The sequence below is a fragment of the Haematobia irritans genome, chromosome 3 (assembly GCF_050003625.1).
Source record: "Haematobia irritans isolate KBUSLIRL chromosome 3, ASM5000362v1, whole genome shotgun sequence".
NCBI lineage: Eukaryota > Metazoa > Arthropoda > Insecta > Diptera > Muscidae > Haematobia > Haematobia irritans.
This window is the reverse complement of record NC_134399.1, coordinates 58,385,274-58,412,862: the sequence shown is the minus strand read 5'-3', so window position 1 is coordinate 58,412,862 and position 27,589 is coordinate 58,385,274. Positions and strand designations below refer to the sequence as shown.

The window sequence follows — 27,589 nt, the reverse complement described above, 5'->3', positions numbered from 1 at the left end:
TTAGCTTTTTTTCTAGCTATTTTTTAGCATTTTTTAGCTTTTTAGCTATTTTTTTTGGCAAATCTAGCGGTTTTTGGTGAAACAATTCTGGCAACGCTGCACCTTGTCCACCTTCTTCGCCGCAGAAAGCCAGTTTGCCTTGAACTGCTGCTCGTCCTTAGCAGTTTTTTTGGTCTTCTTTAGGTTCCGCTTGACAATAGCCCAGTATTTCTCAATTGGGCGGAGCTCTGGCGTGTTGGGAGGGTTCTTGTCCTTGGGAAACACCTGCACGTTGTTGGCGGCGTACCACTCCATGGCCTTTTTACCGTAATGGAAAGATGCCAAATCCGGCCAAAACAATACGGAACAACCGTGTTTCTTCAGGAAAGGCAGCAGACGTTTATTCAAACACTCTTTCACGTAAATTTCTTGGTTGACAGTCCCGGAAGCTATGAAAATGCTGCTTTTTAAGCCACAGGTACAGATGGCTTGCCAAACCAGATATTTCTTTACGAACTTTGACAGTTTTATGTGCTTGAAAATATCTGCTACCTTTCCCCCTTCCTTTTGCCGTATAAAACTCCTGTCCTGTGATTGTAGTCGGCTTTGACGTAGGTTTCGTCGTCCATTACCACGCAGTCAAACTTCGTCAGCATTGTCGTGTACAGCCTCCGGGATCGCGCATTGGCCGTCGTATTTTGTTTATCATCGCGATTTGGAGTCACTACCTTCTTGTAAGTCGATAGTCCGGCTCGTTTTTTGGCTCGATGCACGGTTGTAGACGATACACCCAGCTTATTTGCGGCATCTCGGAGAGAGAGGTTAGGGTTTCGCTTGAAACTACCGGCAACTCTCTTTGTCGTCTCAGCGGCTTCCGGTTTTCGATTTCCCCCCGATCCAGACTTCCTGGCTGTCGACAAACGTTCCCCAAACACTTTAATTACATTTGTAACGGTTGATTTGGCAACTTTTAGCGATTTTACCAGCTTTGCGTGCGAGTAGCTCGGATTGTCGCGATGCGCGAGCAAAATTTTTATACGCTGCTCTTCTTGCTTCGACGGCATTTTGAAGAGTGAATTCCAAAATCAAAATAGGAGCAAATGAGGGGTGTTCAGGTTTTTTAAATGCAAAATTGAAAGAAATACGTCAAGTTTATATTGACCAAATTTTGACCGTATCACCCTTTATACGTCAAGTCATTGAACATCGAATTTTTTGATCGTGTTAAAAATGTCGAATTTTGTACAAGAAAATTATAATTTGCGAAAAGCATTAATTTTTTGTTTTCATTTGAAGAAAAGTATCTGACCGTTCAAAAGCTATGAGAAACCAAAAAACGCTAAGGGAGAGAAAAAACGCCCATATCTTACCGGTATACCAGGTAAATTTAAAAATGTCAACGTTTGACTTTTTGGAATAATTTTGATATTGCTTCCGAGCTAGTGACTTAATCACGATGTGCCTCTAAATGTATGCTTTGCGTACCTGTTATGTGAAACAGATCTTTCTTTGTTCACTCCTTCATCTTTTCTCATGATGTTAAAATAAACTTAAAATTCCGAACTCAAACACGGCTTCAAATATTAATTACGTAATGTATCAAGCAAAAGGCCCCTATAATATAATCGAAAATATGAACTTCTCATGTAATCGAACGCTTTTTAGGTTTAAAGTCAAGTACAATAAATTATCAATATTAATAACATAGAATTATTTCAGATTTAATTAAACCAACTTGACCGCACTTCAACGGAGATAGTCGAATCACCTTCGATGTGATTTTTTACTCAACTATTGGTCAAGTAAAAAATCATTGGAATCTAGGTTTCGGGTTTCTAGGTTACTCAAAAATCGCATTCGTACACACAAAAAATTTGTTTCGTGATTCAATCACGAAATTAATTGATCCAATTAATTTTTTAATTGAAACAACTTCAATCACGAAAGTGATAGTATCAATCACAGTTTTAATTGGACATTAAAAATTAATTGATTTCATTAGCAAATTTCAATTAATTTTTTAATTGACTCAATTAAAAATGTAATTGATGTTGATTACAAAACTAAATTAATTTTTGCATTGAAAATGTAACTATTTGCAATTACTTTCTTAACTGACTTAGTGTTTTTTCAACCGTCGAACTGAACGGACGTGTTTTCTAATAGCGGAGTATTTCATCGTAATAAGTACTTATTACGAATTTCACGTGTGGTGGAAATAATAAACCACCATGCAGCGAAATTCAAAGTCATCCACTGGGTTGCTAACTTCAGGGCCCAGTGGACGGGTAACGACTGAAGTTATAAATTTGGGCAGCGACCAAGAGTCAGGCCCAATTAGTCGACCTGTAGACGGGTCGACTGGCGGTGACACTTTGGCAAGTCGAACCTTTTCTAAGGTGACGACATCAAAAGGAGGCAATCCCTCTCGAAAGAGATTCAAGGAACGAAGAAATGCTTTGTTTATCCTAAAGAAATTAGGATCAGTCGACCCAAGCACGTTGTCGGCTAAGCAAAGCGATTCCTTAAAATGGGCTCAAGGAATTCTTGAAGCTGGAAAAAGGGAACGATCACCGGATGAGCTACCATCCTCTAAACGTGATCAAAGATCGTTTGCCTCAGTTGCAAAAGACAGCCTTGTGATGGCTATTATTAATAAAGGAGCATTGGACGGTATGATTCCAAGGCAAAAATTGGGGGAAATTGAGAACGCGATGTCTGGTGTCTACTCAGAGGTGCGAAAAAAGTTTCCCGGACCAAGTCCTCGACAGCAAGATGCTGGATGGTATCAAGGACGATATAAGTTAATAGCTTTTGCAGACCAGAGGTCTATGGATTGCTTTAAAGCTGCATTGATGCTAATTGGTGAAGTTTGGGAAGGAGCCGCTTTGGAGTTAGTCGATAAAAAAGACATACCGGCTAAACCTAGAGCACATGCATGGATACCGGCAAACCCTCCTGATCCTGAGTCAATACTAGAGAGAGTAAAAGAATGTAACCCAGATCTTCCTACCGCCGATTGGAAGGTTGGTCGTTTGGATGAGGTGGATGGACCAAGACGACATGCGGTGTTTATATTAAACATAGGGTCGCTGCCACATCTAGCCCAGACCCAAGGACGCGTAAGTTATGGCTTTCATGATATCCATATGAAGGTATACAAAAGCGATCAGCCAAAGGATACCGAAACGGACAAGCCACCGGTAGAGTCAGCAGTGAAAAAATCTCCTAGCGAAGCCGAAGGAGACATAAAACCGGCAGACTATGGCGAAAATCATATGCGGGAAGTTTCTACAGGCTCAAGCCTCACCAAAGCTGAACCGCGGATTGTTGCGAGAGTCACCGAGATCTGTGAAGAGGAAGCCCTTGATGACTCAGTTGAAGCGGCTGATGTGACGGTGGTTGAAAATTTGGATGGTTCTACGTGAATTGGCTGAGAAGTAATGTTCCAACAAATATTGGCATTAATATATACTCAGACAGTCAACCTGCAATAAAATCCTTGGACTCTGTGTTCCTTAACTCAAAAACGGCCATAGACTGCCGCAAATCTCTCAACGAGATGACTGAGCAGTACAATATTCACCTAATATGGGTGCCTGGTCATAGGAACATACCGGGGAACTGTGAAGCAGATGTGTTAGCAAGGCTAGGAACTACCTTACAGATTCCAGGGGAACTATAATCTGTTGGTATGCCTCTGGCCACCTGCAAGCTCTTACTGCGTGAGAAGGCTGTTATGATGGCCAATATTCGATGGGAAAATTGCAAGGGTTGTAACGACACCAAGCAAATATGGCCCCATTTAAACTTAAACCGCACACTAGATATGCTAGTGTTCTCAAGGCGTCAGATAGCACTCCTAATATCTGCTATAATGGGTCGCTGCCTGATAGGCGAATTTGCAAAAACTATAGGTGCGAAGTATAATGACTATTGTATAAGCTGTCATGACGTGGAGGAAAAGGAATCAATTAAACACCTCTTGTGTGAGTGTCCTGCTTTTTGTGTAAGGCGTAAGCGAATTTTAGGAGCATATAGCTTTAGATTACTGGCTGACCTGGAAAACGTTAACTTAAGCAGTTTGTTAATGTATTTGGAGCAATCTGGTTGGTTCCACAAAAGTAAATAATAGAGAAGGTTCAGTGGTTAAGACTAGAAGTGCCCATATGTAATAGGTACTTTTAGTTAAATGTGGTATCACAATGAACTGAATAGTCTAAGTGAGCCTGAAATTTAATCGGGCTGCCACTTTAACCTAACCTAACCTAACCTAACCTAGTGTCTTTAATTTGATTAAAAAATTGATTGTTTGAAATAAATATTTAGTTAAAAATTAAAAAATTCCATCACTTTTTTTAATGACTTAGTCTTCAGAGTTTGATTAAAAAGCTCATTGTGTCAATTAATTTTTTAATTAAAAATTTTAAAATTTTCAATCATTGACTTAATTAACTTAATGCTTCTACCATGATTAAAAAGTTAATTGTATCAATTAATTTATTAATTGAACAAATGTTCCTCTTCAATCAACTTTTTAATTGGAAATATTTTGGTGATATTTTTTTTTGTGTAAACGTTGGACAAGTAATTTTTGTGTTTACTGCATTTATTTTAGTCTTCTTACGAACATCCTGGAAGAAACATCCTTATGAAAGTTTATTTAACTGTTAGAGTCATTGATATTTGTAAATTGGAAATTACTTAATAGAAATAGTTTATAAATTAAATTGGGGAATATATTTACCTATCTTTTATAACACCCTGTATTATTGTATGATTACAAAAGAGCAAATATAAACACTCAAGTTCAAGATTATTTAGTGTTACGCTCTTGTTTTGATTGCACTTTTGTATATTACAGAGAAGCTGACACGAAGTGTTTTTATTTTCAACAACCAGATATCTTTTATTGAATCAAATGCCAATAATATGTGGAAGTACCTGTGATTAGATCTCAAATTTGGTCACTTGTGATCCAGATTTGATGATATACAATTAGATGTAACTGGATATAATCCCATATGTGACAAGATCTAATATCAGATCTATCTACATATAGGGCTATATATAATATATCTAAGGCATTAGAACTATGTCATTATTGAGATCTGATCAGTTCTAATTCTATAGCAATTAGATATAATTATATAAATTTTCGGATCAGCTCAGATCTAATTTGATCTCTCAATTTTTTTGAACTATTTTATAATTCATAAAGTACTTAAAATGAGTTAAAACTTAAAGTGGTTTAAAGATTTTGTTACTTTTTGTTCGAGTAGCGAAAAATTCTAAAATTAAATGGAAAAAATAAATCATGTGGAAGTGATATACACGTAAAAAATACTTCTTTCCTCCCAAATGAAATTTTAGACAAACATAGATCGTTTCTCATTTAATTTTCGCTGTAAGGAAGTTTATTTGGGAGAAAAATATATACTTTTTGTGATAAACGTTTATTCTTTTTAGGATGTAAAAAGAATTTCATAAAAAAAACTCAAAAAAAAAAAAAACAATCTTTTCTGCCTAATTCCAATTTCCTTCTCATCTTTTTCGCTTCCACGAGTTTTTTTAGTTCTTAGCACCCTTTTCTGTAATACAAACAATGTAGAAGAAATTATTAGATTTTATAATTTTTTTTTTAATTTTACCTTTCGCCTGGACGGAGAATCGAACCGCGGACCATACAATTTGCCAACACACTATCCACTGGGCTACGTAGCTGTTATGGTCATCATATATGGTCAATTATCGTTATAGCCATCAACGCACAAGCAACGCAGTCAAACAGTTATATTTATATAGCATAGTTTTCGGCGCCCTCGAGCCGATTAAACAATCTTTATTTAACAGAAACATACATTTATTTGGGCACCGTGGAGCAATGATTAGTACGTCCGCCTTGCATACTAAAGGTTATGGGCTCGATCGCTACTTCGACCGAACACCAAAAAGTTTTTTTTGTTTTGTTTTCATATATTCCAGGTATGTTCGGAAGATTCCGAAAAGATGTTCAACATTACAAACTACTATATTACATTTTTACTATGAAACTGTAAAATGTGTCTTATTAAAGACTTAAAGTCAGAAAAAACAACGCTTGATATAAACGAAATGTTTATTGAAAAAATACAAATTTTGTAACAAAAGAATTTTTTGGTGATAAAAGTTTAAAATTTTTGAATAAATTCAAAAAACTCTAACAAAAGAAAAACGTTTTCGGTACACCTTTTCCAAACGTTTTTTTCTTTGCGTGTAGAAAATATATAAAATTAGCCAGGAATTTAAAAGAACAAAATGTTGAGGCCGTATATATTAAATTGTCTTTAGATCGACGTTTTGACTTATAATAAAATAAAATGTAAACGTTTTCGACATATACTAAAAAACGTTGCAGTTTTCGACAGACCATATCCATTCATAGTCGATAATAATATGCGTTTATAGCTTCTGTATACAACTTTTTGTATGAGCTATTAAAAACATTGTTCCCCATAATGGTTAGTGGATGGAAATCTCGCAGGTAGTGCTAGATAGAAATTTATGATAACTTGACTTGTTCTAAAGCCACAATAGCAGTTTATTGTGAATTACTCACACGAGATAAAACTAAATAAAAAAATCTATACCGATATGAGCATATTAAACATTAAAACTTGTTCACTGTAATTTTACAAGTGATGTCGGGATTGTACATTTTCGTAATTCTTATGGATAAATGTGTTATGGGTTTTATTACAGTCCTTCAAGGCTTAGATTTACAGCACAAACAAACGGACCTTGTGTCAAATATTTCTTTTTTTAATTTTTGCATTCATCCAACATTCATTAACTTTTGTTCTTCATGCACACAAAAAATTTTTTTTCTGATTCAATCACGAAATTAATTGATCCAATTAATTTTTTAATTGAAATGTCTTCAATCACAGAAATGATAGTATCAATTAAAAAATTAATTGAAGGTCAATTAAACAATTAATTGATCCAATTAAAAAAATAATTGATACTATTATTTTTTGTGATTGATTTTCGTTTCAATTAAAAAATTCATTGAACCAATTAAATTTTTAATTGAATATTTTTTAAAACTCAATTAAAATTTTGATTGGAAAATTTTTCGTGAGATTTTTTTCTGTGTGGCATAGTCTAATATTACTGCTCTACCAGAAATGCTTGCTCATCGAAGCAATCAGGATCTGTGGAAGAGTTCCAGCCAAAGATACGCCTTACTATATAGAAAACTACAACCAAACACAACGAAACTAAAGCCGCTGTTATAGGTACTACAATAAGCATATCGGTCATGGGTTGCTCCATTGTATATTCCAACAAAACTATTGGCAGTGTCATATTTAAAACACTAGTTTCAATTGCTATGGTCATAGAGTCCGTAGCTGTACGGCACAACAACTTGGACAGCACAAAAGATAGGACATAGCCCAGAACGCATAAACAGAAGGCTGCCAAAAATATCTGCAATAAAAAAGTACGTCTTTAGAAATTGGAAGTTATTTCATAATATCGGCACTTACCATGAATGTTATTTCCTGAAAGATGAAATAATTAAAGCCCACCGTAAGAGCTATCAAACACAAGCTAAGAATTATCGACAATGGCTTGAGGAAGCGAAAGATGAATCGCGTTGTCTTGGGTATACACAAACGCAAAATGACACCCACAATGAGAGCTATGCAAAGGCCGACACATCCAACAGCCAACTTCACAAAAGGCAAATCAAATTCTTGATTTTCATAGAGTACCGGACCCAATAGATAAATCCACAGGGGTAACATGCCCAGCGCCAATAAACTGTTCACCGTTGTTGTTGCCAGGGAAAGATTAATATTGCCCTTAAGGAAAATATTGCAAATATTAGCAATACCCCCACTGGGCGTTAATGCGGTAAAGAAGAGGGCCAACTGTAAACTCTGGTTATCCTTAAACATCAAAGCTCCCAGACCAAGAGCCAATCCAGGCATTATCACGTACCGACAGCAAATACCCAATAGGGGTCCAATAGGTCGAGTAAAGATCGTGGCTACACGTTTCAAATCCAATACAGTCCCCAGATTAACAAACATCAGTAAGGCGATAGCAGCAGCAATATAAGTGAGAGTGTTATCCGATATTCCTTTTTCACGTTTCAAAATTATTTTCAAAATATCGCGAGAATATTCTATGCGCCTATTCAGGGGATCATTTAGAGTTACATACAAATCAGTATAACCGAAATGTAATCCCTCTATCACAAATTCACCTTGCCATGATGAGGAACTCTCGAATTCGGTTATATTGATAAGCTTCTTTTTGACTGACACCAATTTCGGATTTCCACTTTCAATTTCGAAGTAGAGATTTTGGTTATCCGTTTCAGTTACATTGTAAATAACTAGTGGTACGATTTCCTTAGAGGAGGTCCATAAATGCAATTCATTGAAACTTTCATCGTTTCCATATTGCACACGCCAAGCCCCCAAAATAGAGCCGTAGTCCTCTGCAACAGCCCTATGGAATTGGTTAAAGATGACAATGATTAGCACCGATATCCATTTGCATGCTTTTACTCGATCCAATGAAGAACTTTTTGATGGTTTTACTTTCATGTTTGTTGGAAGACTATTGAGACATTCCGAAAAGTATTTTCTTCTTCCACTTGTTAGGGCCATAAAGACAGCGATATGAATAAAGTGTTCCCAGCAAATTGTTGCATTATTTACTCTGCCCCTAATCCATGTACATACGTATATAATAAGCCCGTTGGTCTCACTTTCTGACCATGATAACTGCCATTGATTTATCATTGTTCTAAATTGGCAAATTGCTTTTATATATGTGCACAATCCGCCTATGCTTATCTCAAAAATTCTTTTGTTTATAAACATCAGTTAAAAGAACGTTTCAGTTTCAGAATATTGAGGTAAACTGATTGAAACATGGGTTTATTAATTAAATGGTCTAAATATAATTATAGATTACCTATGAGATCATTGTCCTATGAGCATATTTTTTTGCAGTTTGTTTGTAATTTAATTATTTCATTTATTGGCATTTTTATTTTAATCCACACACTGGGCGATTTATTGGAAAAAAATTGTTGCAAGTAATATCTTAATTAGGTTAAAGTGGCAGCCCGATTTGATTCAGGCTCATCTTAATTGAATTTGAAAAAAATGTGTTGCTACAACTACACAAAAGAACTTGAATACCTTCACAATCGATTAACATTTTCTCGATCTAATGGAGAAATGGAACTCATAACTCCAAGGGCTATTAAAAACAGCTGATAACAGGTTGGCTGATAAGTCCCCGGTATAACAAAGAAAAACAAATTTTTTTGTCAAAATTAGTTTTTATTATTCAACATAGTTCCCTTCAAGAGCGATACAACGATTATAACCACCTTCCAATTTTTGATGCCATTTTGGTAGTACTCCTTCGGTTTTGCCTCAAAATAGGCCTCAATTTCGGCGATTACCTCTTCATTGCAGCGAGCATCCTTTTGAGTTCTGAGAACAAGAAAAGTCGCTGGGGCCAGATCTGGAGAATACGGTGGGTAGGGAGAAATTCGAAGCCCAATTCATGAATTTTTGTCATCGTTCTCAAAGACTTGTGGTACGGTGCATTGTCTTGGTGGAACAACACTTTTTTCTTCTTCATATGGGACCGTTTTGCCGCGATTTCGACCTTCAAACGCTCCAATAACGCCATATAATAGTCACTGTTGATGGTTTTCCCTTCTCAAGATAATCGATAAAAATTATTCCATGCGCATCCCAAAAAACAGAGGCCATTACTTTGCCAGCGGACTTTTGAGTCTTCCCTCGCTTATCGCATATCCAAATATTGATGAATGATATGACCAACACGTTCCTTTGATATCTTTAAGGCCTCTGTTATCTCGATCAACTTCATTTTACGGTCATTCAAAATCATTTTGTGTATTTTTTTGATGTTTTCGTCGGTAACCACCTCTTTCGGGCGTCCACTCCGTTCACCTTCCTCCGTGCTCATTTCACCACGCTTGAATTTTGCATACCTATCAATTATTGTTGATTTCCCTGGGACTGAGTCTGGAAACTCATTATCAAGCCAAGTTTTTGCTTCCACCGTATTTTTCCCCTTCAGAAAACAGTATTTTATCAAAATACGAAATTCCTTTTTTCCACAAACTAATTGACTTACAGACGTCAAATTTTGACACGAATCATTTGAAGGTTGGTACTATATAAAAATAATATGCATTTAATACTAGCGACGCCATCTATGTGTCAGACGGGGGACTTATCAGCCAACCTGTTAAAATTTTAATAAATTTCGCGACAAAAATCAATCAACATCATCATCTTCCAAATCTTATTCAAACTACACGGATGAAAAAGACTGTTTTTCATATGTTTGGCTATAAACATTATATATTTGGAACACAAATTTTTAAACACAATATTTTTGAGTGCAAGCATATAATGTTCATAAACTAGCGTAACATGTTTGGGACATATATGTTAATATGTTAGAACATATTATGTTTGGGACATAAAATGTTTGTAAATATAATATGCTTGGATGCAAACATATATTAATTTAGAAATAGCCTATAAACATATATGTGTTTAGTAGCTTGGAGCGCTATTTAACAGGGAGCGATATTGAACTAAGTTGGTGGTTGTTGCTTGTTACTACAAAATTAACATTTTATTTTTCCTTGGGCAATTGATCAGCTACTTCTTTGATCCTTAACTGTGTGGTCCGCTGTTCGAATCCCCGTCCGGCAAAAGGTAAATTTAAAATAAAAAAAAATCATAAAATTGAATAATTTCTTCTACAATGTTTGTATTACAGAAAAAGGTGCTAAGAACTAAAAAATCTCGTGGAAGTGAGAAAGATGTCGGGGAATATACAATTAGGCAGAAACAAAATTTTGAGCATTCAGGCCTGTTTATTTTCATAATTCATTATGATTGTAAATATATAAATAAATAAATAAAATTTTGAGCACAATATTGTTTGGGAGAATTTTTTTTTAAGCATATAATATTTTTGGGTGCAAAATGCTTCCAAACATATTATATGTTCACATAATAACATATTGTTTTTTGGAAGACAACATTATTGAATTTGGATGCAAAAATACAAAATGTTTGGAACTTAGACTACCCAAACATATATTGTTTAGACCAATATGCTTTCAAACATATTATATATTGGAAGAGATCAAACATATAAATGTTTGGGCAATACCCAAAAATATATATGCTTGAAGCAAAATATGTTTGGGAGTATATGTTACAGAAGCGATTTTTTGTGAGCGTGCACGGTTGAAAAAGACTGTTTTTCATATGTTTGGCTATAAACATTATATGTTTGGAACACAAATTTTTAAACACAATATTTTTGAGTGCAAGCATATAATGTTCATAAACTAGCATAACATGTTTGGGACATATATGTTAATATGTTAGAACATATTATGTTTGGGACATAAAATGTTTTTAAATATAATATGCTTGGATGCATACATATATTAATTTAGAAATAGCCTATAAACATATATGTGTTTAGTAGCTTGGAGCGCTATTTAACAGGGAGCGATATTGAATTAAGTTGGTGGTTGTTGCTTGTTATTACAAAATTAACATTTTATTTTTTCTTGGGCAATTGATCAGCTACTTCGTTGATCCTTACAAACTGTGTGGTCCGCTGTTCGAATCCCCGTCCGGCAAAAGGTAAAATTAAAATAAAAAAAAAATCATAAAATTCAATAATTTCTTCTACAATGTTTGTATTACAGAAAAAGGTGCTAAGAACTAAAAAATCTCGTGGATGTGAGAAAGATGTGGGGGAATATACAATTGGGCAGAAACAAAATTTTGAGCATTCAGGTCGAAAACCTATGTTGTTAGCACCTATATTACCTGTTTATTTTCATAATTCATTATGATTGTAAATATATAAATAAATAAATAAAATTTTGAGCACAATATTGTTTGGGAGATTTTTTTTAAGCATATAATATTTTTGGGTGCAAAATGCTCCAAATATATTATATGTTCACATAATAACATATTGTTTTTTGGAAGACAACATTATTGAATTTGGATGCAAAAATACAAAATGTTTGGAACTTAGACTACCCAAACATATATTGTTTAGACCAATATGCTTTCAAACATATTATATATTGGAAGAGATCAAACATATAAATGTTTGGGCAATACCCAAAAATGTATATGCTTGAAGCAAAATATGTTTGGGAGTATATGTTACAGAAGCCATTTTTTGTGAGCGTGTACTTGGGTTCAAACTGAAAAAGGAAAGTAAAACAAAAATGCAATTTAATGCCAACGCTACTTCGCAACTTCAAGGTGAATCTTCCAACAAACCCATATCGCTCTTGGTTTTAAGAAAACTAGGAGTGAAAAAAAAATTATAATTTTAAAAGATCAATACGGTAATCAACTTTTGATTGCAAACATATTCTTATATCGTTGATAAAATGATGGAGTTGATGGAATTGATTGGTCATTTAGTCCGTTTAATGTAAACAGGCTTCAATGGAAAACGGTATTCATATTTCACAATTTCTTACCTTCAATAAACGTAGAATATTTTCAATTTTTACAATACCACAAAACACAAACACAGGTAATTTAAAATGCGTTCTGTCATATATTTTTTCAAACCTTTACCACGTGGCCATTTGTTGTTCCATTGCTCAAAATTATTCCATTTCAATCACAAAGGTGATTGGATCAATCACATGTGTAATTGGAAACGGAAAATTTTTCAATCACGTTTGTAATTGAAAATTATTTCCAAATTGATTAACAAATTGATTAAATCAATTAATATTTTAATTGAAAACGTAAAAAACATCAATCATTTTTTAATTAGTTTTTATTCGGATTTGATTAAATAATTAATTGAATCAATTAACATATTAATTGAATCCGTTTCCAAATTCAATTAAGTGTTTAATTGAAAAAATGTTGGTGGTAATTTTGTGTTTGTAGAAGGAACATGCTGACATAGTTAATATGATAACGACGATAATGATTTATATAGTTTATTTTTTTAACCCTTTAGTTGTTATCGATCATAATTGTATGTCTAAGTTGTGTTAGAACAAAACACACAAATAACAAAACCCAAATTCTTTAGTCTATAGCATAATTCAGAAAAATAAAATATTGAAGATTTTTTTTATAAGAAACGCATATTTTCTTTTATTTCAAATAAAACTAAATAAGATATTGGGGGCGGAATATATACAATTTTTTATTGAAATTTATTGCCAATGTCGATTATTAATTTAATTGAATAAATTAAATAGTTTATTGATTTTTGTCACGAAATTAATCAAAATTTTATTTGATTCAATTAAAACTGTCAAAAACCAATCACTTTTTTAATTGATTCGATCACACAATTAATTGATTCCGTGACAAAATTCAATTAAATATTTAATTGAAAATCGTGTTGGTTTTCAAAAATCTCGTAAATTGTGGATAGAGTGATCAAAAAACCGGTGTTTTGAAAGTCGGCTTTTCTCGATTCCTTGGCTGTAATTGCGGTAACAATACCGTGGATAAACATTAAAATGTTGGATTTTTTAGTTTTTGGTCCCATTTGTGTTTTGTGAATATTTCTTTAATGTTATATTAAACATGATGTTGAAGAGCCTCGAAAACTAAAAAAATTCTTGTATATACTGCATTTGGCTTTCGAAGAATCATTTTGTTGTTTTTCAAAATATTAACAAACAGAGCTCATTTTGTACTGAAAAGTACATTAAATTGAGTCGAATAATAATAACGTAAGTAATATCATAGATTTTGTTGACAAAATATAGGTTCCTAATTGAACAATTACAAATTGTTTATATTTCATTGAATTTTCTCTGAGATTTCTTTAGAAAACTAACATATTTTATTTAACAGCTTGAGCGAATACTATGTTGGAAGTGTTCAGAAAAGAGTTGGAAGTGCGCAGAAAACACTTTCGGGAAGTTTTCTTATTTAAGTTCCCATTGAAAATAAAAAAACCGAAAACCGGGGTTTTGATATTAAAACACTGGTTCTACCGGTCCACCGAAAATGGGATTTTATACAAAACCTACAATCAGTGCAAAACGAAAAACCCGACCACCGGTTTTCACCGACCGGTTTTAATCACTCTATTTGTGGTTAAAAAGTATACTAGGTGTATACTAGTGGAAATCTCAAAATGTGGAGTGCAATTTAGTTCAATTTTCGGAGGAGGTAGTTAATTTTTCTCATCAAACAGTTTACTTTTTATTCCGCGTATATTTAAAATGAATACAATTTAATAAATATGCATTTTAAGGGAAATAAAGCTTTATTTTTTTTAATTTCAATGAAAAATGTGACTTTAAATGCAAAAAAATATTTAGCGGTGTTTCTGGCTTAAGCTTAAGCTTTATTAGCCTGCGCCACACTGTGGAACAGGGTATTATAAGTTAGTGCCTATGTTTGCAACACTCAGAAGGAGACGAGATAGACACATGGTGTCGTTGGCAAAAATGTTCAGGGTGGGCTCCTGAGTCAATATAGCCATGTCCGTGAACACATTTTTGTAATCAAAGTCTAGGTCGCAGTTTTAGTCCAATCAACTTCAAATTTGGCACAAGTATGTGTTTTGGCTCATAATAGAACCCTATTGATTTTGGAAGAAATCGGTTCAGATTTAGATATAGCTCCCATATATATATTTCGCCCGATATGGACTTATATGGCCCCAGAAGCCAGAGTTTTACCCTAATTTGCTTAAAATTTTGCACAAGAAGAACAATTAGTACTATAGCCAAGTGTGCCAAATTTTATTGAAATCGGTTCAGATTTAGATATAGCTTCGATATATATCTTTCGCCCGATATGGACTAATACGGTCCCAGAAGCAAGAATTTTACCCCAATTTGGTTGAAATTTTGCACTAGGAGTACAATTAGTAGTGTAGTCAAGTCACAGGGAGTAGAATTAGCATTGTAGCTATGCGTGCCAAATTTGGTTGAAATCGGTTCAGATTTAGATATAGCTCCCATATATAGCTTTCGCCCGATTTACACTCATATGACCACAGAGGCCAATTGTTTGCTCCGATTTAGTTGAAATTTTGCACAGGGAGTAGAATTAGCATTGTAGCTATGCGTGCCAAATTTGGTTGAAATCGGTTTAGATTTAGATATAGCTCCCATATATATGTTTTTCTGATTTCGACAAAAATGGTCAAAATACCAACATTTTCCTTGTAAAATCGCCACTGCTTAGTCGAAAACTTGTAAAAATGGCTCTAATTTTCCTAAACTTGTAATACATATATATCGAGCGATAAACCATAAATAAACTTTTGCGAAGTTTCCTTAAAATTGCTTCAGATTTAAATTTTTCCCATATTTTTTTTACTAACATTGTGTTCCACCCTAGTGCATTAGCCGACTTAAATTTTGAGTCTATAGATTTTGTAGAAGTCTATCAAATTCTGTCCACATCGAGTGATATTTAAATGTATGTATTTGGGACAAACCTTTATATATAGCCCCCAACACATTTGACGGATGTGATATGGTATCGAAAATTTAGATGTACAAAGTGGTGCAGGGTATAATATAGTCGGCCCGACTTTAGACTTTTCTTACTTGTTTTTTTAAAATGTTAGTGAACTGTGGAAATAGAAAAACTTTCCTACATTTGTTGTAAAAATAACATTTTCATTCATCAAATATTGAACCATTTCTATACCCTCCACCATAGGATCGGGAATATACTAACTTTTTCATTCCATTTATAACGCATCGAAATATTGATCTCGGACCCCATAATGTATACATTGCTGAAAGTGTTCAGAAAACCAAAAATTAACATTGGTTTTTCATGAATCTCTGTCTTCACATTTGAGTTCAAATATGACAAAATTTGGAAGCCTCGATATTTTTACTTATATCGAAGTACAAAAGGTTTATAACAAGTATACGAAATACGCCTAATCTAACCTAAGCCTTAAAATATTTTACTGAGTAAGATAGCGATATGAAATGGTTGTTTTATTTTTGTCATAATATTTTTGCTTTTCTTTTCTTCACAATGTTGAGTTGGACTAAGTGTTCGTTAAGTATGATAGCAATGAAATCCCGAATCCCGGGATTTTTAAAAATCGATCCCGAATGACAGTCCTAGTTCAAATATATCACAGCGACTAATATATTTTGCTATAACATCAAAATGTTCTCAGAACTATTCGAATCTATCCATGGAATCACTTCAATCTTCCTTCATATTTCAATTAATCTTTATCAGCAAATAATCGATAAAAAGCTAATTTATATAAACAACCAGATGAACTTAAACCATTAACCTTACAATTTATGTATATACCGCATCATTTATTTATCTAACATTTCCTCTCTATTTTTAGACTCTGGCAAATTGCGATGATCCCAATGTTGGTTCCGGACGAATTTTCTCCACTAAGATCAGTTTGGACAATGCAATAAAAGCGGTGCAAAAACATATTGGCTTAGATGTGCACGTAGCAATGGGCGTTGAACACTCAAGCGATACTGATCTTAAAAAAGTAGCTGTTTGTGCAGGTTCTGGAGCTTCCCTTCTACGAGGTGTAAAGGCAGATCTTTACATAACCGGAGAAATGTCTCATCATGAAGTTCTAGATGCAAATCACAATAATGTATCGGTTATATTATGTAATCATAGCAATTCGGAAAGAGGCTTTCTTCGAACCTTTCAACCCAAACTGGATGATATGTTAAATGGCTTGTGCGAGGTAATTGTTTCCGAATCGGATGAAGATCCCATTAAGACGCACAAAAAAGAAAATTGAATGCTAACAAGAGGACTACAAGTGCATTTCTTTCAGATATTTTTATTCGTTTTTTTTTATAAATATGGGCTAACTATAGTATAAAAATTGAAATGTGAAGTTTATTTAAAATAAAATGTGCATGAAATGCCATCTAACAAGTGGATTGTAGGAATCTGATTTTTTGGGAAAGGATCGGGTGAAGTAGGGACAGTGATACATAGAAAAAAAGCTGGAATGATTTCTATAAAATACATCATTATTTTTACGTTTTATTAAAAAGTTAATCTTTACTTATAACTTTATATTATTGGTTTTGTTTGGGGCTTTTTATATAAAATACTAGAAAATACTTGAAAATAAAAATATATTAAATAAAATGTCGTTAAAAATTATAGTAAGTATACACTCGTAAATATAATCAAACAAAAACAGCAAAAATTTATCATTGTTACAGGATAGAGAGTAAAAGTTGGAGGAAGGGGTATCAACATAAATGCAATTAGTTTGTAGAAAAATGAAGAAGAGAAATCAAGGGGAATAGAGAAAAAAACTTAGGAATATATTTGCATAACAATAGGGTTGTGGTATAAGGGCATTTTTTAGTTAAGGAAATAACAAGTACTTAAGTCAAACGAAGAGAGGTTAGGACAGCGTGCTCCGATAAGTTACATGCTGTTTGCTTTTTTTTGCATATGGAAGATTTTGGAAAGATTTTTTTGCATTATATGTTTCAAGGACTACAGGTTCCTAGTGTATTGAAATGCCGAGCTTCTCTGTGGAAACACCTTAGACTATTGTCACAAGTCTTAACGGAATTTTATGATTTAGTAGGGGCTCGATAGACGAAATTACTTTCGTTTTCAGGCTGTTATCTTCTGCAATTTTTGTAATACTTTAAGGCCTTGTTCTTGATACTCTTGTTTCGACATCCAGAATGCATCTCGATCCTTTGTTACTTCAGCCAAAACTGCACCTCCAATGAAAACCATATCTTTTCTTCTTGGTGGATCCTCAATGCGAATTTTGAATTTCTGTAAAATTGGAAAACAAAACTCAGAAAGTCCCAGAAATCTCTGCAAACAATCAATAACCTACCGCCAATTTATCAATATCATTTTTCAAAACTCTCTCCAAATACAACTGTTTAATTTCACGCTCCAATCGGCTGGGTAGACCAGGATACATTGTGGAACCGCCTGATAGGACAATGTGTTTATATAGCTCCGATCTCATATCAATATCTGCCGCTTGTATGGTATTGAATACCAATTCGGCAATGCCTTGGCCTTCAACGTTGATTAAGTGGGGTTGGAATAAAGCTTCAGGAGCTTCAAAACGTTCTCCGCCAACTTTTATCACACGGCCATCGGGTAAAGTGTACGATTCCACCAGAACAGTAGTCTCCAAAGCTAGTCGCTGCTCCATTTCAATGTTGTAGCCAATATAGCAGAGTTTTTCCTTCATCATACGCACCGTTTCAAAATCCGCGGAATGATTAAAAGCATAGCCACGTAGCAAAAGTAACTTTGATGCAAAAACAAAAACTCAACTATAGATGGGGAAACGTATAATTTCTGTTTGTATGCTTACCTTTATTAAGTAGCGTGTAATATCACGTCCAGCAATATCTAAACGTCTTGTTAAATGAGGCAAAGCAAATTCTTCATAAACTGGACATATATGAGTTACACCGTCTCCGGAATCTATAACAACTCCAGATATTAAACCTTGGGCATATAAAGTCAATACTGCCTGTATAGCAATATATGTAGAATCAAAACCATACTTTTCAAACATGACCTATGAACATTTGGAAAAATATAAATGAAGAGTTAATCGTATGTAAAAAAAAGATCGTGACATTCATTTCTTACCTCAATCATTTTCTCCCTATTCTTTAAAGGATTCATTGGAGGCTCCGTAAGTAAAATTTTGGTATTTGTTGGATCAATATTCATTTTCTTTGGACCAAATGTGTAATCCCAAACGTGGCACATATCCTCCCAATTTCGTACCACGCCATTTTCCATAGGATAAGACACCTCCAATAATGAACGTAATTGTGAAGCTTCATCGCCCACCATCAAATCCTATAAATATTCCACAGTATATTGAAGTTAAAAGATTTTTAATCAACTCTCCGTTACGGTACATATCGTAGGAGAACGAAATAAAAAACAATACCATTAAATTGAACAAAAGCAAACTCTAGAAAATATACAAACAATTAAATTAAAAGTACATAGTTTTTCGGGAGCAAAAGGTGATAGTTGTTACTAAACCGCATTTACATTCAGTAAGTTCAACATGTTACACTATTACTTGAATTTTACAAAAATTATAAAAGAAATAGAAAGATTTGTAAGTATTTTTTTTTTTTTTTTTTTCAAACAGTTTTTAAATCTCGGTAAACTCACACGTCATACAATGGAAAATTGTGCGGTACAGAAAAGTCACATTATAGTTAGAGATTGGTTATGAAACATTTTCATACCAATTTTATAGTTGAAACATCAAACAGAAGTAATGCTCTTCCTACAGATGAGCTAATTTGTAACCTCTATGTCAGAGCATAGACATTCTTACTTATAAAAAATCGGTTTATTTCAACGGAAAATTCCACAAGTTGACTTTTTCAATCTTGTATATTTGAATAGAATATAGAGAGCAAAAACTAGCCAATGGCTACATTATGTGGAGCAAACAACAAAGACCTGCACTATACCATTCAGTAAGTCTCTACACTGGTGTAAAGCAAAGCATTGCAAATGGCATAAGATGATCAAGCATCATTGTATTTTTTATGATGATTAAAAAGAACATATGCAGGTATGTATAATTAAGGGCGTTTTCGTTTCGCAAAAAATATGTTGCCTTGGTGTTACACTACTCTTCCCTCATTGTATTTTCGCCCAAATGATAGTGTCATTCCAATGTTAGTATTAATTCATAACATTTTGAGGGATACAGGATCCAAAATCTATGACAGTGTCCTTCATATGTGGCAATCAATTTCGAGAATGTTGCAACTTTTTTCCCAATCGAAATCGCCATAAGACTTAGGGTAGGGTCACACTAGGCAAACATTTAACCAAAATGAGTGTCGAACTTTTTCCAGGGCCATTTTTGAAATATCTGGGTACAGATTTTAGAAAATACTGCTATCGTTATATGATACCCCAAATATTGGCTTAAAATGTTTGCTGGCTCGACTGCAAACATTTGATGCAGTCGTAAGTCTTGTTAGCGAAATCAGTTTCATTTAAAGAGGGACCTACAAATTAACTCCTCTTTATGTGTGGAAAGGCTACAATGATTGACTCCTAAATTGTATGCATCTATAGCATAAATTACCTCTTGATTAAATTGACATTATGGGTTCGAAAGCCTACTGTTTCAAAAAAAAAAACAATAGGAAATTTCCACATTTAATATTTTTGAAAATCGGCTCTTTTTAAACTTTTGATGGTGTCCAATCGACTAATAGACTTTTAAAAATAAAAGTCGACATCAGGTTAAAAGTGGAATATTGTATGAATACAAACAGATATGTGGTGGATATGAACGTGTAAAAATTTTTGGTTATACCGGTGCTCAAATTTTTAAAAAGTTGATTGGAATATGTAGAAATCTCGAAAAGTCGATCTTCTCAAATTTTAAAAAAGTCGAAATGTCGAAAATGTAAATTTGTGATTCCGTTTACAAATCCTATGAAAATTCTCTAGATAGGCTAGGAGGCTGGATATACACTCCCATTTCAGTATAAAGCAAGCCATTAAAAAATGATTAATTAATGTTCAATTATAAACATGAGGATTATAAAGAAATAATTTGAAATAATTTTCATATTGTAACTTAGTTGTTCTTTTTTTATTACAACCAAGAATTAATCCTGTTAATGTACATTATTGAACTTGTCCTATCCATGGATTTTTTATATTCTAAAAATATGCTGAAAATTTTCTGAAATTTATTAAACATAAAAACACCAATTGATACTGAATCGCCATGCTTTTGAGAAAATTGTAGTGTTAGTAAAAGAAATGAAAAGAAATAAAAATCGAACAACAAACATTCATAACAAAATTAATAACAAAACTAATTAAATACCATTTGAAAAAATAGCTTTAAGCATTCTAGAGAGGACTATAATTAAGGCAGAACGTTTGTTTCAAAACAACAATAAAACATTCACTCACATTCTTTAAGAATGATAATTTTTTTTCATTTCTTTGAATACAACATTTTTGAAAGATTATTTCTTTTTGATGAAAATAAAATTGTGTAAGAATTTACATACAAAAACTAATTGTGGATGCAACTTAATATCCATTGATTATTTTTTGGTTTCTAGTTTAAACCATTCTTGTAAAAAGTGAGTGATATACATAATGGAGAGAACAACGTCTAAATTGAAATTGGCTTCTTCGTTGGTTAGTAAAAAAATGGACAGCTATTTCAAAATTTCAATTTTGGCAGTAAAAAAGTAAACAATTGGGTACATAAGTGAAATTAGAAAACTATAGACTTACATCAACGTGTAAATCCTGTAAAAATATTCAAAACAGATTTTTCCAAAACAATTTTTTATACATATAAATAAAGAAGAACGAAAAAAGAGATTTGTATATATGTATTTTGCTTGTTTCTTTCTGATATTTTATAATAATAATAAATTCAATGTAAACTATACTAATCAAAGTAACAATTGTAATCACATTAGTAACGAAAACTCACCTTGACTTCAATATCGCCAATTTTGTTTACAGCACGAATGATTGGCCTGCCAACCATGGAGGGGAATATATGTGCCGGAAAGTTGCTGCCAGCATAACCGCATTTGACAAACTGCAATATATTAAATCATATATAATTATAAGTTATGGTTTCGATTCGAGTTCATGCATATAAAATTAAAACATAAATACGATAAAACTTTATTAGTTTCGGTCGGAACGGAATCTGTGTTAGGAATAACGTTTCGAGAATTAGAATCCCTAAATTAGACACAAAATTGCAGCGGAAGTTTTTTGTCCAGTTTTATACGCCGTCTTTTTTCGAACTAACTCACCACCAACTTTCTCGCTTCGTTTGTCCGTGGGAGGCCACATTCCCATTACGTTGGGATAACGTACAAACCATATTCTGGAACTTGGCGAGGTTGATATATAGGGTTGTAACCAACTACAGAGAAAATTACTAATCAGCCGGTTACAAAGACTGTAAAAATTAATACGAGTATTACTAATAACTAGCTATTGCAGAGTACGAATAGCGTATACGCTCAAATATGTCATCTGAATGGCGTCAAACATTTTTTTAGTTAGGCTAGGTGTAGCTTTCTGCTCTTTGAAATTAAAATTAGCCAAATATTTTTATGTGGAAATATTAAGATAAATTGCGAATGATCCAAATAAAAACTCCTCTGATATAGTTCATAAAGATGGTTAAAAATTTTCATATTTTCAATAGTTTTACTTAGACTTTCCAGCATCAAAGGACGATTTTGATGCTCATACAATCAGCATTGGTCTCAAAATATAACGATTTGGGAATACCTTTGGATATGGGAATTTCCACAATATTAATGATATAGCAATAGTCCAGAATTACATTATTATTTGGCCGAATAGACGAGGGAACAAGTAAGGTATCACGTTTTCATAGGAAAGAAATCGCTTCATCAAATCCCGTTTAAAACTTTGAAATGGTAAGAAAATATTTTTCTTTGTTTTTGATAAGATGTAACAGTTCATTTAGATAACAAAAACACAAAGTATGAGTAATCTACTTTTTCGTCAGAGGGCGGCGTTTGCTGGCATAGCGCGGAAATGAATATTACATCCATTGAGGATGTCGAGGGAAACTGGCGCCACCAGACACAAAAAACAAGTATTTCCTTCTTTCTATATTTCTTAAGCCATTGACATATTATGTTAGTTCCCACATAACTCATATGTGTGTCAGTAGCGCATTAGACATTACTTATTCGTAATCCCTTTTTGTGCCGTATCTTGTTACTGCAATTAAGCGAAAGACACACATTTCTGCCCACACCACTTTCTACTTACGCCGGTCCCATTGTCGCAAACTATAACATTGCGTCCTTTACTGTCCATTTCTTTTTTATACTGCTGCAATGCACCGCTGCTGCTCTGCCGCTGCTATTGCTTTATCTTCACTGTGTTAAACTTTTTAAGGTGTGTTCTCTGGACTTTAACAGCTGTATCAACCACACTACTTGTTAGTTGCCAAATAAACTAATATTATTTTTTGCTTTTTAATGTTATATTCAATATATTAAAGAATCTGCAGAACTATTTTCGTTTTGCACAACAAAAATTCAGTTTTTTTTCCTGCTGAGATGACGAATAGTGTGTCAATTGCGGGTGACAATCAGACTACACAGCCGCATATTTCTCCATAATGTCGTTGGTTCTTTATCATAGCCGAAATAATGATCAATGACGTCGTCGTTCAACCGAAATAACAGGGCGCCTCGTAAAATAAAAATAGGAAGAACATTTCAATACGAAAATACTGTGCCGTTCTTTTTATCAGCTTGAAGTCATTTGAGAAAGTTGAAAGTGATTTCAGGAAAAAATTGCTCTTAAAAACTGTACTATACACTGTATTCTTTCAATAAAATTTTATTCAACGAATTTCGAGGCAAACTGATGATGACAACATCTTCGAATATTTAAAAAAAACAATGCTTCTTTCCCTGCCAGCATTTCAAAGTTCCATTTCAACCTCATCGTTACCACAGACTCGTAAATGTCACTTCAACCATCATTAAAAGGTACATCAAAAAGTACATGCAAGTAATTTGCCATCCCTACTGTTAAAAAAGCCATTTTTTTTGTGAAACGCCAAGCGCAACCAGCTTGTTATATTTTAATTAAATAAAAACGAAAATAAAGTTCTGAAAACATAGATTATACGCTTAAAATTGTGAAAGGTATATTGGTGAACAATTTGGTGATTTTCCAAATGGAATAAAGTGATTGTTTTTCAGATATTTTACAGACACGCTGCCTCCATGGAATAAAACACTGGTTGATAGACGCAGCAACATGTAACTCGCTACTTGTAACTCAACATCATCATTAATGTCAAAAATTATGTTAAATGTAATGTGATAGTGGTATAAATGTTATATTTTTAAGAATTTGTAAATGTTTAATCAAATTAATAAATATCTAAACAAACGTGTTTTACTCGACTACAATGATTCTTTTACAACTATCTTAAAATGCACTTTTTCTGATTGTTTGGAGGGTCCCTTATTGGCGTCGTTCTAAATTGATCTATATAGGCACCTAAGAATTGCACTCATGCGAAACATTTTTGTAGTAACTTGGCGTGGTACAACTTCTCAATAGTGACGGCGCTTTTCCGACGAGTTTTTGATGTCGTATATGATTGTTTTCGACGTAGTGGGGATTCTCAAAAGAGTCCCCAAATTCAAAAAATGTTGGCAGGGTTCATGCTTTGTATAGAAATACTATCCTGAATCAATTGCAATCATTATGGATCCAACCAGCGCTGCAATGTCGTAAAAATAAAAGTGAAAGGCAAAGTCCAAGGCATATTAATTAAAGGTAAAGTCACGAGCAAACGTGTGTACACCCCATGATATTTAGAAAGTCAAACTAAAGCAAAGCCTTTGACAAGATGAATGTCGATATTAGTCACCTGATTGCATGACTTTACCTCTTTAATATGCCTTGGGCAAAGTCAATCTATTTAACAACACATAGTCTTGTGCTCTGAAAATTATAGAACAAATATCAAAGTCTAAAGCGGACCTTAGACGGTCGGATAAACACTACGACAGAGGTTCGCCTATTTGTTGTGTGTTCGTTCAAGTTTTACCCTCACACTGCACGAACAATTATGATAACAACATGAAGAAATAAGAAGAAGCATAAACACAAACAATGAAGATGGACGAAAAGTCGCATAGAGGCAAATTACGGGCATTTTCAGCACTGCCAACAAACGATAGTGCTGCGATTGCTCTGTTTCCTTCTTTGAATTCTTTTCTGTCCGCTGAAATGATAGCATTTTTTTAGGTTTCTGATAACATTTTAAAAAAGCGCATTCTGTACAGACAAAATGAAGGCAAAGCACTTTTTTTCAGAAAAGAAAAAACCATTAAGATGTAAAGCCATTTTTTTAGTAAAAATGGAAGAAACAAAAAAAGTCCAAGCTGAATTAGCGATCCCTCTTTAATTTCATTGCAGAAATGCTTGCTTTAATTATGAAAATAAATTTGTTTTTGCTAATGTTTTGCGAACATCTGAGATTTGTGCCTCCCAACCGGAAAAAATCAAAGTTGTTTGATTTTATGTCAACACGTCCCCGCAACACGAGAACATGGCCTTATACTAGCGGAATTGTCGCCGCAACGTGTTGTGTCGTAGGGTTTATGCGACCGTAAAGGTGCCCTTAATGCGCCGAAGTTTATCCGGACGACAGTGCTCGTGTCGAACATATCCCAGATGTTGGCCATATTATAAGTTATGTCCGACTGCATAATCGATACTGTTGTTTGTTAATGTAATCGATAACACATTTTTCGATTATTTATGCGTCCTACAGACTATAAGTTTTTCCTGACGGAATGTCTGTGTTTATAAAGAGGCCGATCGATACGAATTGTCGGCGATGACTAATTAATCGATAAATGGGTTATACATTCCATAAACATACAGCAGTATCGATTATGCCTTTGCACTTAACTTATAATGTGGCTAATACATGAGATATGTTCGACACGAGCACTGTCGTCATTAGCGTAGCTAGACAATTTTCCTAGGGGGGGCTATAGCCCCCCTAGCTAAAAATTAATAGACTGAAGTTATAGATTCACTTAACCCTCTAATGCCCTATCTTGCCTTTAGGCGGGCTTCGTTATATGAGGAAGCCTTTAGTAAAACACACCTTAAGCCAACAAAACTGGATAAAATAAAAAGAAAATTTCGTTAAAACTGTTCAAGAGGCTTTGCAGCATATACTGAATTTTACCGTATAAATTTTTCTTGTGGCAAAAAAATTGGGGCATTAGAGGGTTAATATTTTATTTTATAAAAATGAATAAAAGGTCAGACTTCAACATAACTAGACAATTAATTTATAATAAAGCAACTAATAGTTCCATAATTTTTCCCAGCAAAAAAAATTGGAAGTTGTTCTAAAGACACAACTTTATGTTAAAAGCACAGGAAGTTTTTAAATTCAATTTCTACAACTTTATTTCATATTTTTAATGGGTATTTTTTTAAATACGTTAAAAAGGGTAAAAATTAATAACATTTTGCCGCAAAAAAGCCAAATCTATTCTAGAAATATCGATAATTTTTGGAAATGTTCGAGGTCAAACGTTTCGGTGTAAGAATGCATTAAAATATTAAAAAAAAATTATTTGGAAAAATATCAGAGGAATTTTTAATTCACATTCAAAACACTGAATTCAGATCACACCCTAAAAAGTGATTCAAATTCAGTGCAACAGCTGTTGAAATGGTGGACATCCGTCCTAGGACAAGCCTATGTTAAATTCATAACTTCTGCGCCAATTTTCCACCACTTCCGGATCCAAATATAACATTTTCATTACTTTTTTGGTAACGCTTTTTTGCTGGATATATAAAAACAATGGAAAATCGTAAATAGGTTTTCAAATTCTGGGGGGGGGGCTACAATTTTTCTGGAGGGGTCTAAGCCCCCTCCCCAGAGGCCTTCCTACGCTTATGACTGTCGTCCGGATAAACTTATAGTCTTCACGGCGCATTATTCATCGCCGACAATTCGAATCGATTGGCCTCACTATAATATTCTTTACAAAGACAAACATTCCCTCCGGAACAACTACCCTGCCAACATTTTTTGAATTTGGGGGCGCTTCTGAGAATCCCCAGTACGTCGAAACAATCATATACGATATCAAAAACTCGTCGGAAAAGCGCCGTCACTATTGAGAAGTTGTACCACGCCAAGTTACTACAAAAAGGTTTCGCATGAGTGCAATTATTAGGTGCCTTTATAGATCAATTTAGAACGACGCCAATAAGAGACCCTCCAAACAATCAGAAAAAGCACATTTTAAGATAGTGGTAAAAGAATCATTGTGGTTGAGTAAAACACGTTTGTTTAGATATTTATTAATTTGATTAATCATTTACAAATTCTTAAAAATATAACATTTATACCACTATCACATCACATTGAACATAATTTTTTGCATTAATGATGCTGTAGAGTTACAAGTAGCGAGTTACATGTTGCAGCGTCTATCAGCCAGTGTTTTTATTCGATGGAGGCAGCGTGTCTGTAAAATATTTGAAAAACAATCACTTTATTCCATTTGGAAAATCAAAAATTGTTCACCAATATACCTTTCACAATTTTAAGCGTAAAATCTATGTTTTCATGCATCCAAAAACGGCTCGTGAGCCGTCACCCAATACAAATGATTACCCAACGTTAGCAAAACATAAACGTTTCCTAAGATTCAGAAAAAAAATTACGTCTCGTTTTCGGTTAAAATTGATGAGAAATTAATAATATTCATGAAATTAATTTGAAGTGTAAAAAGCAACATTTCTACCTGTTCTTGATTTTTTGTTGGTACGTTTATTCAATTAAGATAATAGCCAAAAAATCATATGTCGTCGTTATGATACGGCTTCTTTACATTTTTAGATGCATAACCAGACCTTTATACTTAACCGTTCATTCAATACTTGTGTTATGCGCTTTACAGAGTATC

At 33.7% G+C, this 27,589-nt stretch overlaps 3 protein-coding genes and 2 long non-coding RNA genes across 6 annotated transcripts in view; 2 read left to right on the top strand and 3 right to left on the bottom strand.

Annotated features, from left to right (window-relative positions):
- Window positions 1-16,975, top strand: part of LOC142229797 (NIF3-like protein 1) — a 58,534-nt gene extending 41,559 nt beyond the window's left edge. Inside the window, exon 4 of the mRNA XM_075300376.1 lies at window positions 16,408-16,975. Coding sequence (XP_075156491.1) covers window positions 16,408-16,830 — 423 coding nt within the window. The 3' untranslated portion in view covers window positions 16,831-16,975. The remainder of the gene's footprint in view (window positions 1-16,407) is intronic.
- On the bottom strand, window positions 6,531-8,795 carry LOC142229793 (sodium/bile acid cotransporter 5). Its single transcript, XM_075300370.1, has 2 exons — window positions 7,512-8,795; window positions 6,531-7,452 (listed from the first exon to the last, which is right to left on the bottom strand). Exons 1-2 carry the CDS (start codon window positions 8,778-8,780, stop codon window positions 7,132-7,134), a joined length of 1,590 nt encoding a protein of 529 aa, XP_075156485.1. The 5' UTR covers window positions 8,781-8,795; the 3' UTR covers window positions 6,531-7,131.
- Arp2 (Actin-related protein 2) lies at window positions 16,857-23,215 on the bottom strand. Of its 2 annotated transcripts, XM_075300374.1 has the most exons (7): window positions 22,884-23,215; window positions 21,550-21,660; window positions 21,345-21,359; window positions 18,687-18,902; window positions 18,403-18,612; window positions 17,908-18,336; window positions 16,857-17,843 (listed from the first exon to the last, which is right to left on the bottom strand). In XM_075300374.1, the coding sequence occupies exons 1-7, from the start codon at window positions 22,929-22,931 to the stop codon at window positions 17,673-17,675; spliced, it is 1,200 nt and encodes a 399-aa protein (XP_075156489.1). In that variant the 5' UTR covers window positions 22,932-23,215; the 3' UTR covers window positions 16,857-17,672. The 2 variants fall into 2 exon arrangements, with proteins under 2 accessions (XP_075156489.1, XP_075156490.1); XM_075300375.1 differs by lacking the exon at window positions 21,345-21,359.
- A 404-nt stretch (window positions 23,216-23,619) lies between these two features.
- On the top strand, window positions 23,620-24,043 carry LOC142228297 (uncharacterized). Its single transcript, XR_012720125.1, has 2 exons — window positions 23,620-23,773; window positions 23,831-24,043. It is a non-coding gene; the product is annotated as an uncharacterized LOC142228297 (long non-coding RNA).
- Window positions 24,044-26,945: 2,902 nt separating this feature from the next.
- Window positions 26,946-27,584, bottom strand: LOC142232342 (uncharacterized). Its single transcript, XR_012721099.1, has 3 exons — window positions 27,428-27,584; window positions 27,216-27,324; window positions 26,946-27,148 (listed from the first exon to the last, which is right to left on the bottom strand). It is a non-coding gene; the product is annotated as an uncharacterized LOC142232342 (long non-coding RNA).
- Between the last annotated feature and the right edge of the window lie 5 nt (window positions 27,585-27,589).